At 36.7% G+C, this 17,978-nt stretch overlaps 1 protein-coding gene across 1 annotated transcript in view; it reads right to left on the bottom strand.

Moving 5' to 3' along the window:
- PPP1R3A (protein phosphatase 1 regulatory subunit 3A) overlaps window positions 1-9,314 on the bottom strand; it is a 51,011-nt gene extending 41,697 nt beyond the window's left edge. The window contains exon 1 of the mRNA XM_056118631.1: window positions 8,523-9,314. Coding sequence (XP_055974606.1) covers window positions 8,523-9,310 — 788 coding nt within the window. The 5' untranslated portion in view covers window positions 9,311-9,314. The remainder of the gene's footprint in view (window positions 1-8,522) is intronic.
- Between the last annotated feature and the right edge of the window lie 8,664 nt (window positions 9,315-17,978).

Genomic DNA, 17,978 nt, shown 5'->3' with positions numbered 1-17,978 from the left:
ACAGATATACTGATGTTTTCTATTATTGCAATTTTCTCCAATGGTAAATAAAATTCAAAGCCACTGCTCCACAGAAGGAATAATCATTGTTTTAGGGGGTTAGTATTCCATTTGCAATTGTGATTTCAACAACTGGCATACAACACAGACAGACCATTTGAGGAATTGCATTAGAGGAAAGGAATGGCCAAATTCCTTAAGCAGGTTTGTTTAATATACTTAGTCATTGAACAATATAATAAAATAATCTGATTAGGAAACTAATTCTTGGGCTGGAGTGATAGCACAGCGGGTAGGGCATTTGCCTTGCACACGGCCAACCCAGGTCCGATTCCCAGCATCCCATATGGTCCCCTGAGCACCGCCAGGAGTAATACCTGAGTGCGTGAACCAGGAGTAACCCCTTAGCATCGCTGGGTGTGACCCAAAAAGCAATAAATAAATAAATAAATAAATAAATAAAAAGAAACTAATTCTTATTTTCCATAAATATCTTTAAGTAAAAGATAATCCTATTTATTTTAATGTCTATTTTTGTGTTAGATATAACTAAAATAAGTGACTCAGGGAAAATTATTAGAAATAAAATAAATACTTAAAAAGATTTGAGAGATATGTGTGAAGAACCTTTTATTTTTTTACTTGGTGGTGAGAAACAGAATATAGTTAAAACAAAGGAAAGGCCAAGAGTTAACTGTATATATTTTTTGAGAAAAATAGTATACAAAATTTAATTCCATGTTCTAGTTTTAGTTATGCAGATATGGCAAGGTGGAGTTGTTAGCTTTGTATTCAGCTATTTACTCCAAAACACTAATCTTATAAACAACCTTTGGAGAAAATTTGTAGTTATTTTAAAACACATACATACACACGCAAAATAACTGGTGTTCAACTTAGGAATAGGTAATGTTCCAAAATTCTTTGCTAGTATAGACATTGTTGGAATTTGGAAATTATTTTTTTTCATAAGTAATGCCATAAATACTATACCATGGTTTTTGTCCCAAATTATTGAACCTGTAACTAATCTTGAAAATATTTGGACTAATTTGGGTCCTGGCACTTTTAATGATAATGAGAAAAACAGCATTCCTCCAATAATCTCAGGTTTAGAGCTAACACTCAAAAAATTTAACACGTGAGTTTTATCACCAATGCCATTTTGTTTCCCAAAGTGTCAACAATTGGGATAGGTACTAGCATGTGAGAGCTAATATATATCTCATGACAACTCTGCCAAGTAGAAATTATTACCCATCTGAATAAAAGGATACCTGAATAAATGGATTATAAATATACCTAAAATACACATAAGTTAAATATACAAATGTATTTTTATAGTTAGGTGTCAGAGCATAGGAGATATTTTAAATCAGCAGAACACTAGACAATTAGAGCCACTCAGATGTCCACCCTAAGTCATGTCTTACATTACTCCTTTTGGGATAAAAACAGAACAAAAACAAGAGTCATAGTCAATAGAATTGGAAGAAGGTGAAAAAAGAACCTGTTTCACTTTCCAATTTTTTTTTTGGCCTGGAGTTGTATTGGCTCAGAGTTCTTGGCCCCTAGTGTTTACAGACTGCAGATGGGATTCAAATGGGGAAGTTTGGCTCATTGAGACCCCAAAGGATCCATTCCAACCCATGGCATCTGTAACGATTCTTTTAAACTGGGGCTTGGGAGGAATTCTGAATGATGAGACCATATTCTTCCTTTTCTACCAGAAAAGTTTCACAACTAGGGAAACTCTGGCTTAGAAGGTTTTGATTTCCACAACACCAGGAAGCCCCAAAGCCCTGGTACAAGTCTAAGGAAATACAAAGCGAGTTGGCTCCTTGCTGTCAACCAGCTGGCAGAATCTAAACAGTCATCCTGATGCGTTCTGTGCAGCTGCACTTTATGTTTCCATATGCCCTTGTCAGAGCTCCCTCCCTTAATCAGACGTGGCTTCCACAATTAGTATGCACTCAAAATAAGTTAGTTCTGGAATACTATAAAAGCCTCATGAGACTTTTTACACCTTTGGAATATTTCCAGGATGGCAGATTCTACTGCAAATTAAGGCAGTGTCCAATCCAAAGGTTCTTTCTGAAACCTGCAACATAATCCTATCTTATGCCCCATTTTCTAATGCTTTCCTCGATTGTGTACTAGTGGTTTTACCAACTTGACATATAAATTTTGTTATCTTGAGATCATGTTGTAAAAAGTATTTCTCTTCTTCCCAATCTTGAATATGCCTTCTTTTATTCCTCAGGTACCAAAATTGACATCAATTTAATTCTCCTTTGGCATTAAAATCTTTCAGGAATTTATTTGCATTCACATGGCCAAGTTATAAATGCCATATAACACTTATATCATGGTGTTTCTTTACATAAAATAACAATATTGGTTTCACTTCATAAAATACAAGATGAGATGAAGTCAGTCAATGTACTCAACTATTAGGAACATACATTTAACAGCTTGTGGGGGGAAAGAACGCCAAAAAATACACCCATTCACCAGTGCACAAGATTGGTTACAGGCCATATACTAGAAAACAAAATAACACAATATAAACATTTGCTATTTCATTTTATATCCATGACTTTGATGGATTCTCAAAGACTCTGACTCCATTTTTGTGTTCTCTTTCTCTCTCCCGTTTATTGCTGTCAACCCCTACTTCTCTTTCTTTTTGGAACCTCTCTTTCACACCACCCTGTCACAAGTTTTAGCCAGGTTTCTCAGTTGAATCCTGGCACTTAATAACATGGTACCTCTACACTAGCCCTTAATGAAGTCTTATTGAATGAATTTGGGAACATCAAGAGACCTATAATGTCCAGAGTAAGAAGACAAATTCAAATACTGGGAAATTAGTTTGACAAGATTTGAAAACAATGGCAGAGATAGTTAAATTTCAATGACAACTTTAATATATGTGCAACATGGTAGCACTGTAGCACTGTCCTCCAGTTGCTCATCAGTTCGCTCGAGCAGGCACCAGTAACATCTCCATTGTGAGACTTGTTATTATTTTTGGCATGTCGAATAAGTCATGGGGAGCTTGCCAGGCTTTGTTGTGTGGGTGGGATACTCTCTGTAGCTTACCAGGCTCTCTGAGAGGGATAGAAGAATTGAACCCGGGTTGGCCACATGCAAGGCAAACACCCCACCCGCGGTGCTATAGCTCAAATATTAAACTTTTAAAAAAGACATTATTTACTTGGATTTAATTTATAGGTCAGTAATTGTTCTCCCTATGTTAAAAGTATATAAACAGATGCTTTAAGAAATAAAAATAATATGTCTGTGGCCAAATAGGTAGCTATTTGGTGCATGTCTATTCAACACAAAATTACTAGCTTTTTTTTTAAAAAAAACTTTCTATAACCAGTCATCTGTTCTCGGGCACTCAGGTTTTTTCCAGATTCTGGCTATTGTAAAGAGTGCTGCAATAAACAGACAATTGCAGATGTCAGTTCGGCTATACTTTTTTGCCTCTCTGGGATATATTCCCAGGATTGGCATTGCTGGGTCAAATGGGAGCTCAATTTCTAATTTTTTGAGAATCATCCATACTGTTTTCCAAAAGGTCTGAACCAGTCGGCATTCCCACCAACAGTGAAGGAGCGTCCCTTTCTCACCACATCCACGCCAGCACTGGTTGCTTTTGTTCTTGTGGATATGGGCCAGTCTCTGTGGTGTGAAGTGATATCTCATTGTGGTTTTGATCTGCATCTCCCTGATGATTAATGATGTGGAACATTTTCTCATGTGTCGTTTAGCCATTCGGATTTCTTCTTTGTCAAAGTTTCTATTCATTTCATCTCCCCATTTTTTGATGGGGTTGAATGTTTTCTTTTTGTGGAGTTGAACCAGTACTTTGTATATCCTTGAAATTAACCCCTTATCAGATGTGTAGTTGGCGAATATCCTTTCCCATTCTGTAGACTGTCTTTGTATTTTGGTCACTGTTTCTTTTGAGGTGCAGAAGCTTCTTAGTTTAAGATACGAAGTCATGAAATTTACATACAAGTGGTACTACATGGAAAGTATCATGTTAAGCAAAATGACTCAGAAAGAAAGGGATAGACATAGAAAGATTGCATTCATCTGGGGAACATAAAGTAACAAAATAGGAAACTAACACCCAAGAATGGCCGATATTAGTACCAGGAATTTTACTCCATGACCTGGAGGCCAACCACACATACTAGGGGAAAAGGGAGCTCAGATAAAGAGGAGAACAACAAATAAAGGTGTTGGGAGGATCCTACCAGGATGAGAGAAGCATGCTGAAAGTAGACAATAAACGAAACACGATTGCCACTCAATGTCTCTTTTGCAAACCACAACACCCAAAAGGAGAGAGAGAACAGAGGGGAATGCCCTGCCACAGAGACAGGGTGGGATGGGGGGTGGGGGGTGGGAGGGATACCGGGATCCCAGGTGGTGGGAAATGGGCACTGGTGGAGGGATGGGTATTTGATCATTGTATAATTGAAACCCAAGCACAAAAATGTGTAAGTCTGCAACTGTACCTCATGATGTCTCACTATTAAAAAGAAATAAGAGATTATAAAATTATGATTAAGAGAGAGGTTAAATATTTGAATGATCATGTTGTATAATAAACGAATTTAAAAATGTGTTTTGAATCAAAAAAATAAAATTTATATTTGAAAAAAACACTTTCTAGGCTGGTCTTTCTTTTTTTTATCCATTAAATATGGAATTATCAGTAGTTCTTAGACATTTTCCAGCTGTTAGATATTCTGGATATAAGGTAGCCTTTCTCAAAATATTATGATTAAAGTATTTTTGCTTGTTTATTAAAATCCTTCAAAAGACAAAACTGACTCTTTAAAGCAGTATTTTGAGTCAGAGAGTGGAGACTTTGGGGCATGTTGACTCTTGCTAGGATTTTACAAAACCATTTAAAGCTTGAGTTAGTTTGTCAACTTATAGAGTTAGTATTTATTGATAACTTCATTATATAGCGAAATAGCCCTATCAAAAAGTATTATCTACCAGTAAATTGTATTATATACTGGAAATCTCAGACAACCCTGGATGAAAGGGTGCTATGATTCCCAAGCAACAGATTAAAAAACCTAGTTAAAATGTGGTGAAGATTATGTTTAACTTTAATATCCATATTCTTAACTTTAGGGTTCTTTCATTCAGCATGAAATTTCAACTTAATTATCTGTGTATATTTAATGTAATTTTTATATCAGTGTATTTATATATTTTGGTCACTTAAGTTCATTTATTCTGAAATAAAGCCCACTGGCTGCAGATCAGCAATCTGCTTAATTTGTTTGATAGCACATATCCCAGTGCCACATATAGGTGTCACTTAGGAAGTATCTCATGATGCATGCCTCTCAGTGCAACTGAATAGCTTTGGGTCACTCTAAGTCACATGTTCCTACTAAAGGAACTCTGTTTCCTTTTCACCTAGATATCTATTTCTGGACACAGTGGATAGATTTAAGAAGTATCAAGGAAAATACACAATCACACTGATGTAGAGATTTTCAAAATCTAACCATAGTGCCTAGAATGATTGACATATCATATATCTTACCCCATTAAATCTATTCCCACAGTTCATCTGTATTTGGTGGAAAGTTGATTGATACATTCTGAAAAACAATCTCTAGGTTCTGATATAAAATTAATTTTGGTATTAAAAATAATTCAAGTTAAGTGTTCCTCTCTGCATTAGAAAAGTCTTCGCTTCATTTTAATTCTGACTTTCATTATAGAGTAATACCAATCTCACTGCATGTAAGAAGTAAAAATCCACATAAATTTATCTTTTATATTATCTTCTAAAAGAAATTACTTCTAAGTTTCAAAGGACAAAAAAGTTAAAGACTAGCCAAAATAAAAACAAAAAAAATAAATTCTGTAACTCTGCAGAAAGAGAATATTTTAAAAGTTATAATTTTTGATCAAATAAGTGTTATTTCATTTGTATGAAGCCAAGTCCATGTTTTGTAAAATAATACTACTAAAGTATTCTATATCCCCTAACCAAATACTCTGCAGTGAAATCCAACTGCAATGTTCATTTAGAAATTTGATAATGCTCTCTTGTGTGAGTTTTAGAAATATTTGAAACCCCATTGCATATAAATTATATCATGGAAAAGCTGTATAAATATTATATTATGGCATACGCTGTTCTACAGATATGTCAGGATTTCCTTTATGCACTCCATTTTGAGTGGTATATAAATCAGATGTAGAAATTCATGTTGGACTGAAATGTAGCACAAAAGGCCTCCTCCAGAGGAAAATGTTTTTTCAAAATGTGGTATGAATTATGTTGGTCATTTTAAGTTATAGAAGTGTAGAAAATGTATTTGTGGTTTTGAAAAAGGGAGGGTTTTTTTCCATTTTTATAAGTCATTAGGAAACTTTACAGCATTTGGACTGGCTTGTGGTTTAGTTCTTCTCAGGTTTTTCCCCAAATCAGGTATTAAAACTTGAAAGGTGACCACTATGAATCCAAGTGATTACTTTTCTGTATACAAATGTATATGTGTATATAGTTACACATAGCTAAAGGAAAAATTCCAAAAATATGAAGAACAGGGTAGAATACTGGCTTTATTTGTTTCTCTTTTTCTTGATATCGGGTCGAATTTGCCCTATGAAAGATATACCAATCTATACCATTATTTGATATATACTGCTAATAGAGTTAAAGCTTCAGCTTGATCTTTCAGGAAAGCAACTGAGCCAAAATTTGACTTTTAAACTTTTTGTAAAGTTTGTTTATGCAGCATTTTTGACAGATACTGACAACTATTTATTTGTAAAATATTTGATGTTTTTTATGCTCATGTATGTTTGTAAAAAGTGTTGAACTTATTTTGTCTAAGCTAATATGTTGCTGAGTATATTTATAAACAAAAATAATTGTTTTTGCATGTATATCAATTGCATCAATTAAATTCTGTAAAGACTTACTTTGGATTAAGAAAAGTAACATAATTTACTAACGAAATAGTCAATATTTCTAATGACTTTATAAGATTATGCAAATAGGAATTTTTATTTGATTAAATTTCTTCTGCCAGTGCTAGTTCATTAAACATTAGAATACACATTTAATAGGATAACTTATTAACATATAACAAATGATAATGGACTGCAGAAATAGTGCAGTGGGTTGGGTGATTTTCTTGCATGCTGCCGACCTGGGTTCAATTTTTGGCATCCTATGCTGTTCCCCCAAGCACCACCAGGAGTAATTCCTGAGTGCAGAGCCAGGAGTAACCCAGGAGCATCACCAGGTATGGCCCAAAAAGAAAAGAAAAGAAACTGTAAGCATAAAGAGGCTAAAAAAATGATTTCTTGAATTTTGTTAAATTCCAATAAGAATCTGGGTGTTTTGATTCCTTGTGCACTTTTTTATTTTCATCATATTATACTGTTTCCAGAACAATTTCTACAATCTTGGGATTTAGTGATAGTATGGACCTCTCAAAGAATCAAACACTTGGCTGTATCTAGTATATCAGTTATGAAACACACACACACACACACACACATGAACACACACACAAACACACACACACACACACACACACACACACACTGAAGAGTAGGGGGAGATTATATGCTTTCTGGGTATTTTATCTACTAACCTAGTGTCACAAAAATCAGTTAACTTTGCAGTAGAGAGAACTGAATGCCACTTCTATTTATATTTTTATATTAGTAAGAGAACAAGGTTACTAATGAGAGCTCATATCCCAAATCTCTAAAGCTGAGTATTCTTATTTCTATTTGGGTCATTTTTATTCTGCTCCATTTACTTTTATTAAATTATACTACTTTATCTTCCATAATGTTACACTTGATTATAATTATAAAATTTTATGTGTAATGTATACATTACTTATATATTTATGTATTTCTCTACATTTATCATTAAATCATAGCTCTTGTGATTTAACTTTACATGTATAACTCTAAGTTTGTCTATGTGACTTGATTAATCATTAAGAAGTTTGTTACAACTTCTAGGAGGTGTATGCAAATTTATAAACACTAGGTAGGTATGTAAACAGTTCTATACAGTTCTATATTAAAAATATAAAAATTTTATATTTCTTACCAGCTGATATTAAACAGCTGGGGAGAAATGCTTTTTAAGTATAGGAAAGACATTTCAAAACCTCTGGAAATAAATTTACTTTAAATGACAAAATAGTTTTACATGTTCATAAACTATATTCCATGGTTTGAGCTTAAGCCATTCATAACTCATTAGGTACATAATAAACACAGTGTTCAAAGTCTGTTACATTATATCTATGTTTTCCCTTTCATCGAAGAAGAAAAAAATAGTGTTGTTATTTAAATAGTGTTGACCTACCACCATTGTTTCACACACAACAGAAATTATGTCTTAAACAGAATGGCTATTTCTTACAAATATGAGATAATATTTTTTAAACTTTATGATCATGAAGAGTAAAAATATTAAGATATATCCTCACCTTGGTTTTACCTTTAAGCAGCCTTTTATTTGTCTATTAGGAACTTCTTCCTGTGGCTTCATGGGCTCCAGCTCTTGTTCCTTCTTTTGACAAACCACTGTATAATTTTTGCCTTTATTATTTGACCAAAACGTACCAATAGAAGTTTCATAGCGTATACAAAACTCAATTTTATTGCCTTCTTTTTGATAAGGAGGAACTAATGCAATCTTAAAGGAGAATTGGTCAGTTTCCCCATCACATGAATTCGGAACATATTCTGCTAAAATGTCATAATGTGTCTGCCAGTCATCTAAGGACATTCTCACATATACTAACTTCTCAAAAGAAATATTCAGCACTCTAATAATGCCTTTCATGCATGTAGACCCAGGAAAACACTCTGTTGACTCCAAAATTGCTTTCTGCTCTTGTAGCTGTTGCATAAGATCTTCTTTTGAAGGAGGCAAATCAAACTGTGGAAATAAAACATATTCTTCTGTATGGAAAATGTCCTTTTTAATGTCAAAATTGGTTCCAGAACTTGAAAATTCCCAGGAATCAAATTCTTTGACAGACACAAGATTGAGTCCAAAGGTGTCAGCAAATGAGACTCTTCTCGTACCTGAAGATGGTGTGTCCAAGTACATATTTTCAAAAGGATCAGAACCTCGCCTAGCAGGCTGAGGGGAGAAACCAGGTTTGAAAGTAGCTTCAACTTCGTCATCTTCAGAACAAGAAAAAGATAAACTGGGAACTTCTAAAAAGTTATCTTTGCTAATCCTACTAGGTTCTTTAGAAGGCTCCATTGGGTTTTCTGATATCAAATAAGAGAGAACTGTACAACTAGTAGACGCTGATATTTGAGATGCTGAAGCTTAAAATAAGTATAATGTTACAGTTGACATTGCAGAAAGGAGTCAGCTCTATAAATAGGTCGGCTGGCGTGTAAACTATGCTAGCTTGCCTCTAGAAGCCTTTAACATGATAGCATTCATGCCAATCTCACCAGAATGTTTCAGATTTAACTCTGAGTTCTTCAAATTGATATAAACCTATCTCCTAGAGGTACTTCAAAATCTTTGTGTGTACAGAATTTTTAAATATTACAATTAAAATATTATTTAGCAAGGTAATAATAAAAAGAAAGTGAAAATGATATCATAATACTAGACATGTACTTAGAACTAAAAACAAATCCACTGGAGCAGGCAAGAACAAACTGAAGATAAGGATAGTTTTTAGATAAAGCTGGGAAGACTCCGTATCTTTTAATCTCGAGAAATAGTATAGTGGGTAGGTGGGTGTTCTGAGGAAAAAATAACATGATTTAGATAAAGATAACACTTGAAATAAACCTTCTGGGTAATATATTGACTAATATCTAATGCAAACTTGGACTGAGGCAGATTTAGCATGACTCGAGTAAAGAATTCATCAAATCAGTTATTTTAAACATTACTTTCTTTCAGGGCTGGAGCGATAGCACAGCGGATTGGGCGTCTGCCTTGCACGCAGCCAACCCAGGTTCGATTCCTCATCCCTTTTGGAGAGCCCAGCAAGCTACTGAGAGTATCTCTCCCACAAGGCAAAGCCAGGCAAGCTACCTGTGACATATTCAATATTACAAAAAAAAAAAAGTAACAAGTCTCACAAGTTGTTGTGAGATGTTACTAGTGCCCACTCAAGCAAATCGATGAACAGTGGGAGGACAGTGACAGTGACTTTCTTTCAATTAAGCAAAACACATAGAAGAGTTATACTATTGATTGAAAAATATAAAGGGTCAAATGTAATCCTTACCGAACAGTAAAAATTTTATGTGAAAAAAATGTTCATCGTTGCTATCTTAATTCTACAAAATAGAAATAATGCCATGGTACATTGGAGTTTGATATAAGTTGGTGACTTGGATGGATTAAAATATTTTGTGTTAACTCAAAAGGAGAGAAAGAACACAGGGATTGCCCTGCCACAGAGGCTGGGTGAGATGGGAGGGATGGGGGTGGGAGGGATATTATCCATGGTGGTGGAAAATGGGCACTGCTGGAGGGATGGGTATTTGATCATTGTATAATCGAAACCCAAGCACAAAAAATTGTAAATCTACAACTGTACCTCATGGTGTTTCACTAAAAATAAAAAAAAATAAATTAAAAAAAATATTTTGTGTTAATGTAAAATATTTTTCAGAGAGCTATTGGGTAAAACATATAAAAATTTTAAATGTGCACATGCTTTTATTAATAGATGTTCCAGCTAGAAAGTTTTTTTTTCCCCCCTTTATTTTATTTTATTTTTTTAATGTTGTAGATTTACAATTTTTTGTGCTTTGGTTTCAATTATACAATGATCAGATACCCATCCCTCCACCAGTGCCCATTTTCCACCACCATGGATAATATCCCTCCCACCCCCATCCCCCCATCCCCCCTGTCTCTGTGGCAGGGCAATCCCCTGTGTTCTCTCTCTTCTTTTGGGTGTTGTGGTCTGCAAAAGAGGCATTGAGTGGCAAAAATGTTCAGTCCATAGTCTACTTTCGACATGCATCTCCCCTCCTGGGAGGATCCTCCAAACACCCTTTATTTGGTGCTCCCTTCTCTATCTGAACTGCCCTTTCCTCTAGGATACCCGGCTGGCCTCTAAGTTATGGAGTAATCCTCCTGGTGCTGATCTCAGCTATTCTTGGGTATTAATCTCATACTTTGTTACTTTATATCCCCCAGATGAATGCAATCTTTCTATGTCTATCCCTCTCTTTCTGACTCATTTCGCTTAGCATGATACTTTCCATATTGTACCACTTGTATGTAAATTTCATGACTTCATCTTTTCTAAGAGCTACATAGTACTCCATTGTGTAGATGTACCAAAGTTTCTTTAACCAGTCATCTGTTCTTGGGCATTCAGGTTTCTTCCAGTTTCTGGCTATTGTAAAGAGTGCTGCAATGAACAAACAAGTGCAGATGTCACTTCGACTATACATTTTTGCCTCTCTGGGATATATTCCCAGGAGTGGTATTGCTGGGTCAAATGGGAGCTCAATTTCTAATTTTTTGAGAATCATCCATACTGTTTTCCAGAAGGGCTGAACCAGTGGACATTCCCACCAACAGTGAAGGAGTGTCCCTTTCTCGCCACATCCACGCCAGCATCGGTTGCTTTTGTTCTTTTGAATGTGGGCCAGTCTCTGAGGTGTAAGATGGTATCTCATTGTGGTTTTGATCTGCATCTCCCTGATGATTAATGATGTAGAGCATTTTCTCATGTGCTTTTTTGCCATTTGGATTTCTTCTTTGAGAAAGTTTCTGTTCATTTCATTGCCCCATTTTTGGATGGGGTTGGATGTTTTCTTCTTGTGGAGTTTAACCAGTATTTTGTATATCCTGGATATCAACCCCTTGTCAGATGTGTATTCGGTGAATATCCATTCCCATTCTGTAGACTGTCTTTGTATTTTGGTCACTGTTTCTTTGGAGGTGCAGAAGCTTCTTAGTTTAAGATAGTCCCATTTATCTATCTCTGTTTTCACTTGCTTGGCCAGTGGCGTGGCATCTTTGAAGGTACCATTAGCTTCAATGTCATGGAGGGTTTTGCCAACTTTATCTTCAATGTACCTTATGGTTTCTAGTCTGATGTTGAGGTCTTTAATCCATTTTGATCTTACTTTTGTACATGGTGTTAGGCAGAGTTCTGAGCCTATTTTTTTGCATGTAGCCGTCCAGTGATGCCAACACAATTTATTAAAGAGGCTTTCCTTACTCCACTTCACATTACTTGCAACTTTATCAAAGATTAGATGAGCATATGATTGAGGAGAGATGTCAGTGTATTCAACCCTGTTCCATTGGTCTGCAGTTCTGCCTTTGTTCCAGTACCATGATGTTTTAATTATTACTGCTTTGTAGTACAGTTTGAAGTTCGGGAGGTTGATTCCACCCATTTTCTTTTTCCCAAGAATTGCTTTAGCTATTCGTGGGGGCTTATTGTTCCATATAAATTTCAAGAGTGTTTGCTCCATTTCTTTGAAGAATGTCATGGGTATCCTTATAGGGATTGCATTGAATTTATACAATGCTTTCGGTAGTATTGCCATTTTGACAATGTTAAGTCTCCCGACCCATGAGCAGGGGATATCTTTCCATTTCCTCATGTCCTCTTTTATTTCCTGAAGTAGCGTTTTGTAGTTTTCTTTGTTACTTCCTTAGTTAAGCTGATTCCTAGGTACTTGATTTCCTGGGGCACAATTGTGAACGGGATTGTTTTTTTCATGTTGCTTTCTTCTCTCTCACTGTTTGCATATAGGAAAGCCATGGACTTTTGGGTATTGATTTTATAACCTGCAACTTTACTATACGAGTCTATTGTTTCTAGGAGTTTTTTGGTAGAAGTTATTGGGTTCTCTAAGTAGAGTATCATATCATCTGCGAATAGTGAGAGCTTGATTTCTTCCTTTCCTACCTGAATGCCCTTAATATCTTTTTCCTGCCTAATCGCTATTGCAAGTACTTCCAGTACTATATTGAACAGCAGTGGAGAGAGTGGGCATCCCTGTCTCGTCCCTAATCTTAGAGGGAAGGCTCTCAGTTTTTCCCCATTGAGGATGATGCTTGCTGTAGGCTTGTGGTAGATGGCTTTAATTATGTTGAGGAAGGTCCCCTCTATACCCATTTTGGCTAGGGTTTTCATCATAAAGGGGTGCTGGATCTTATCAAATGCTTTCTCTGCATCTATTGATATGATCATATGCTTTTTATCTTTTCTTTTGTTGATATGGTGGATTATGTTGATTGATTTCCGAATGTTAAACCATCCTTGCATCCCTGGGATGAATCCTACTTGGTCATGGTGTATGATCTTTTTGATGAGTAGTTGGATTCTATTTGCTAGTAGTTTGTTGAGGATCTTTGCATCTGTGTTCATCAGGGATATCGGCCTGTAATTCTCTTTCTTTGTGGTATCTCTGTCTGCTTTTGGTATCAGTGTGATATTTGTTTCGTAGAAACTGTTCGGAAGTGTTTTTGATATTTCAATTTCGTGGAAAAGCTTAAAGAGCATCGGGAGTAAGTCCTCCTTAAAGATTTGGAAGAATTCACTAGTGAATCCATCCAGGCCAGGACTTTTGTGCTTGGGGAGACTTTTTATTACCATTTCAATTTCCTTGATGGTGATAGGTCTGTTCAGGTATTCCAGGTCTTCTTGGTTCAGCCTTGGGAGTCTGTAGGAGTCTAGGAATTTATCCATTTCCTCGAGGTTTTGATGTTCCGTGGCATAAAGCTTCTCAAAGTACTCCCTGAGGATCCTCTGAATTTCTGTGGTTTCTGTTGTAATGACCCCCTTTTCATTTCTGATTCGGTTTATTAGGGTTTTCTCTCTCCCTTTCTTTGTGAGTTTTGCTAGAGGCTTATCGATCTTGTTAATTTTCTCGAAGAACCAGCTTTTGGTTTCATTGATCTTTCGGATTGTTTTTTGGGTTTCCATCTCGTTAATGTCTGCTCTGAGTTTTATTATTTCCTTTCTCCTGTTCTGGTTGTGCTCCTTTTTTTGGTCCTTCTCCAAGCTCTTAAGCTGTGAGGTTAGGTTACTTATGTGTGCTCGCTCCTCCTTCCTGAGGAATGCTTGTAGAGGTATAAACTTTCCTCTTAACACAGCCTTTGCTGTGTCCCATAAGTTTTGGTAACTCGTGTTCTCATTTTCATTCGTTTCTAGGAATCTGTTGATTTCCTCTTTGATTTCCTGTCTAATCCACTCGTTGTTCAATAGTGCACTGTTTAATTTCCAGGTGTTTGATTTAGTTTTCTGTTTTTGTGTGTGATTTACTTCTAATTTCAGCGCATTATGGTCTGAGAAGATTGTTGATACAATCTCTACCTTTTTAATTTTATGGAGGCATGTTTTGTGGCTCAGCATGTGGTCTATCTTGGAGAATGTTCCATGTACGCTTGAGAAGAATGTGTATTCAGCTTTTTGTGGATGAAGTGTCCTGTATATATCTACTAAGTCCCTTTCTTCCATTGTTTCCCTCAAATGAAGTATGTCCTTGCTAAGCTTGAGTCTGGTTGATCTATCAAGAGGTGACAAAGCAGTGTTGAAGTCTCCCACTAGTATTGTGTTGCTATTGATGTCTTTTTCCAAATCTATGAGTAGTTGTTTTAAGTACTTTGCTGGTCTCTCATTAGGTGCATATACATTTATTATTGTAAGTTCTTCCTGTTGTACAGATCCTCTGATCAATAAGAAATGGCCTTCACTGTCTCTTATGACCTTCCTCACTCTGAAATCAATGTGGTCTGATATAAGGATGGCTACCCCAGCTTTTTTATGGGAGCTGTTTGCCTGTAGGATTGTTTTCCAGCCTTTGACTCTGAGTCTGTGTTTGCTTTGACTATTGAGATGCGTTTCTTGCAGGCAGCAGAATGTTGGGTTCAATTTTCTAATCCATCCTGCCACTCTATGTCTTTTAATTGGTGCGTTTAGCCCATTGACATTGAGAGAGATTATTGTTATGGGATTTTGTCCCATTGTTCTGTTAAAATTTGGTGTATTTGAGGGGCCTTTCTTGCCTTAAAGTAGCCCATTTAGTTGTTCTTGTAACCATGGTTTTGAGTCTATGAAGTTCCTGAGCTGTTGTTTGTCTGTGAAACTGTGTGTTGTTCCTTCTATTATGAATGAGAGTCTTGCTGGGAAAAGTATTTTGGGGGAGGCATTTATTTCATTGAGTTTTTTTACTATGTCCCACCACTGTTATCGGGCCATGAGGGTTTCATCAGAAAAATCAGCTGTGAATTTTAAGGATGCTCCTTTGTAAGAGATTTCTTTCTTCGATCTTGCTGCTTTCAGAATTTTGTCTCTGTCTAAGGTTTTGGTCATTTTGATCAGAATGTGTCTTGGGGTATTTTTATTCGGATTTCTTCTAGCTGGTACCCTTCGGGCCTCCTGAATGTGGTCACAAGTTTTCTTCAGCTCTGGAAATGTTGTAGCAATGATTTCTTTGACAGTTTCTTCTTCATCGAGGTTTTCATCCTGTCCCTCTGGGACTCCAATAATTCTTACGTTACCCCTCTTGGCTTCATCACGATCTTCTCTTGCCATCTGTTCCCGAATTGTGAGTTTCTTTTCCATTTTCTGCTCTTTTCTGGAGAGTCTCTGAACTTCATCTTCGAGCTCACTGATTCTGTTCTCAGCTGCTCTTACTCTGCTGCTGAGGCCTTCGACTGAGCTTTTCAATTCGCCTACGAGATTTTTCAGGTCTGACATTTCTGACTGCATTTTCCTCATTTCTGCCTTCAGATCCTCTTGTCTTCTATTGGCATTGGTTTCCATTGTTTCTTTTAATTCCCTAAGCATCCTAAGTAGCTCCCTTCTGAATTCCTTGTCAGAGAGGTTGTCTAATACTACAGTACTGTTGGTGTCATCTGGGCTAGACTCTTCAATATGAAAGTTTGGTGGGCTTTTGCGTTGCTTTACCATTGTGAGAGGTGTGGTTTAGTCCTTCACGTTCACTGTTACTATTCTGCTTGATATGCAGTGTGAGTTAAGATAGGCTTATGAGTTATTGGCTACTGTGTTTCTAGTGGCTGAGCTAAAATAGAGAAGTTTCCATCTAAGAAGTTAGCTTATGGTTCCTATGGCATATGTAGTGGGAAAATATTTCGCGGCCGTGTTAGCGGCCGCGGCTCCGGAAAGAGTCCCTGGCACTGGGCGAGGAGTTGGGAATGTCTCCTGTTTGGAATTGGAGCCATTCAGCTTTGTTGCCCAGAGCTGGGCCTCTGTGCCCGTCCCACGCAGATCAGGGGTTGAAAACCGGCTGTCTAGGGGCTGTTTCTAGCTGCGCGTGCCCAGAGAGGGACCCAGGCCCTTGGGGGCGGGCTGTACCTGTTGGAATTGGAGCCGTTCAGCTTTGTTGTCCAGAGCTGGGCCTCTGTGCCCGTCCCACGCAGATCAGGGGTTGAAAACCGGCTGTCTAGGGGCTGTTTCTACCAGCTAGAAAGTTTTTTATGAGTGTGTAATAATTATGCAAAGATAAACATAGATGTATTTCCAGACAAGTTATAAATTTTTGAACTCTAATAACTAAATAAGTGTATAAATTATGGTACAAACATATATAAGAATGTTGCATAGTCACTAAAAAGAATGACATTATGTGTTAATATAGAATGATTATAATAAAGGTATATCTAAGGGATGAAAAAGAAAGTTACACAGAAATGTTCATAGAAAATTCCTAGAAAGGCATAAGAGAAACTGTTAGCAGTGGCAATCACTAACCACTGAGATCAAGGGCTATCGAAGGAAAGAGATTCTTCCACTTTACGTTATAGTCTTTGTGCTTTTTGAAATATTAGACATGTAATTTCAACCCAGATTAAATTAAGCATGAGAGGTAATTATTTTTAAAGATAAAACCCTAGAGCATAGTTTCTATAAGAAAGCAGTTTTATAAATATATTGTAACCAAAATTATGTCACTGGATATTCAGAATATTTGTAACAAAACACTTCTCAGAATTAGTGAATAATTCATGTAATCATATAAATAAAATAAAAATAAAATTAGCAGATACAAAAGTATATTAAAGTAATTTATCTCTACTGGGATTATAGTCAAAGGCAGAAAAATGAAGACCCTTAGTTGGTATCCTGAATGTGACTACTATTTTACCTACTATTGGGAAATAAACACAAAGAGCCTCAAATCGTTTGTTCAGGGTCTCGACAAAGAAGTCTGACCATCTTGTAGGTTGGCGGCCACGCGATCTTTTGACATCCCGTGGAATCCAGTCGGTAATGGCTCTAATCCAGCGGTCGTCTCTAAATCTCATTACGTGTCCAGCCCATCTGATTTTTCATGCCTTGGCAAATGAGACAGTGTCCCTGATTCTTGAGCGTTGATGGAGATCAGAACTCCGAATTCTATCTCTCATTTGAGTGAATCGTGATATTCCAAGCATAGCTCTTTCGATTCCTCTTCGAGAGACCCGAATAGCATTCTCATCCTGTTTTCCTAGAGTCCAGGTCTCTGAGGTGTATGTTAATGCAGGAAGAACAGTGGAATCGAAGAGATGTGCCTGGAGCCGGAGGTTCTTCATCCTCTTAGCTATTTCTTTGACACTCTTGAAGGCATTCCAAGCCACTCTCTTGCTCCTGCGCAACTCAGGTGCCAGGTCATTCGTCATGTTGACTTCTCTACCTAGGAACACATAACTGCTGTATTTGGAGATGTTCATTCCATTGAGAGCGAATGGAAGGTCAGGAATGAGTCCATTTCTCATAAACATTGTCTTCGTGAGATTCAGCTGCAGTCTGACCTTTCCAAACTCATGGTCAAAGTGAGCCAGCATTTGTGCCTCTTGGCTAATGTTTGGTGTTTTTAGAACGATATCATCAGCAAAGCGGAGGTGGTGTAGTTGCCGACCATCTATTTTCACTCCCATTCATTTCCATTCCGGTCATCGTATAATGTTCTTGAGGGTG

The sequence above is a fragment of the Sorex fumeus genome, unplaced genomic scaffold, assembly GCF_029834395.1.
Source record: "Sorex fumeus unplaced genomic scaffold, SorFum_2.1 ptg000037l, whole genome shotgun sequence".
Classification (NCBI taxonomy): domain Eukaryota; kingdom Metazoa; phylum Chordata; class Mammalia; order Eulipotyphla; family Soricidae; genus Sorex; species Sorex fumeus.
Note: the sequence above shows the minus strand (reverse complement) of the source record. Positions and strands in the feature narration are given on the sequence as shown.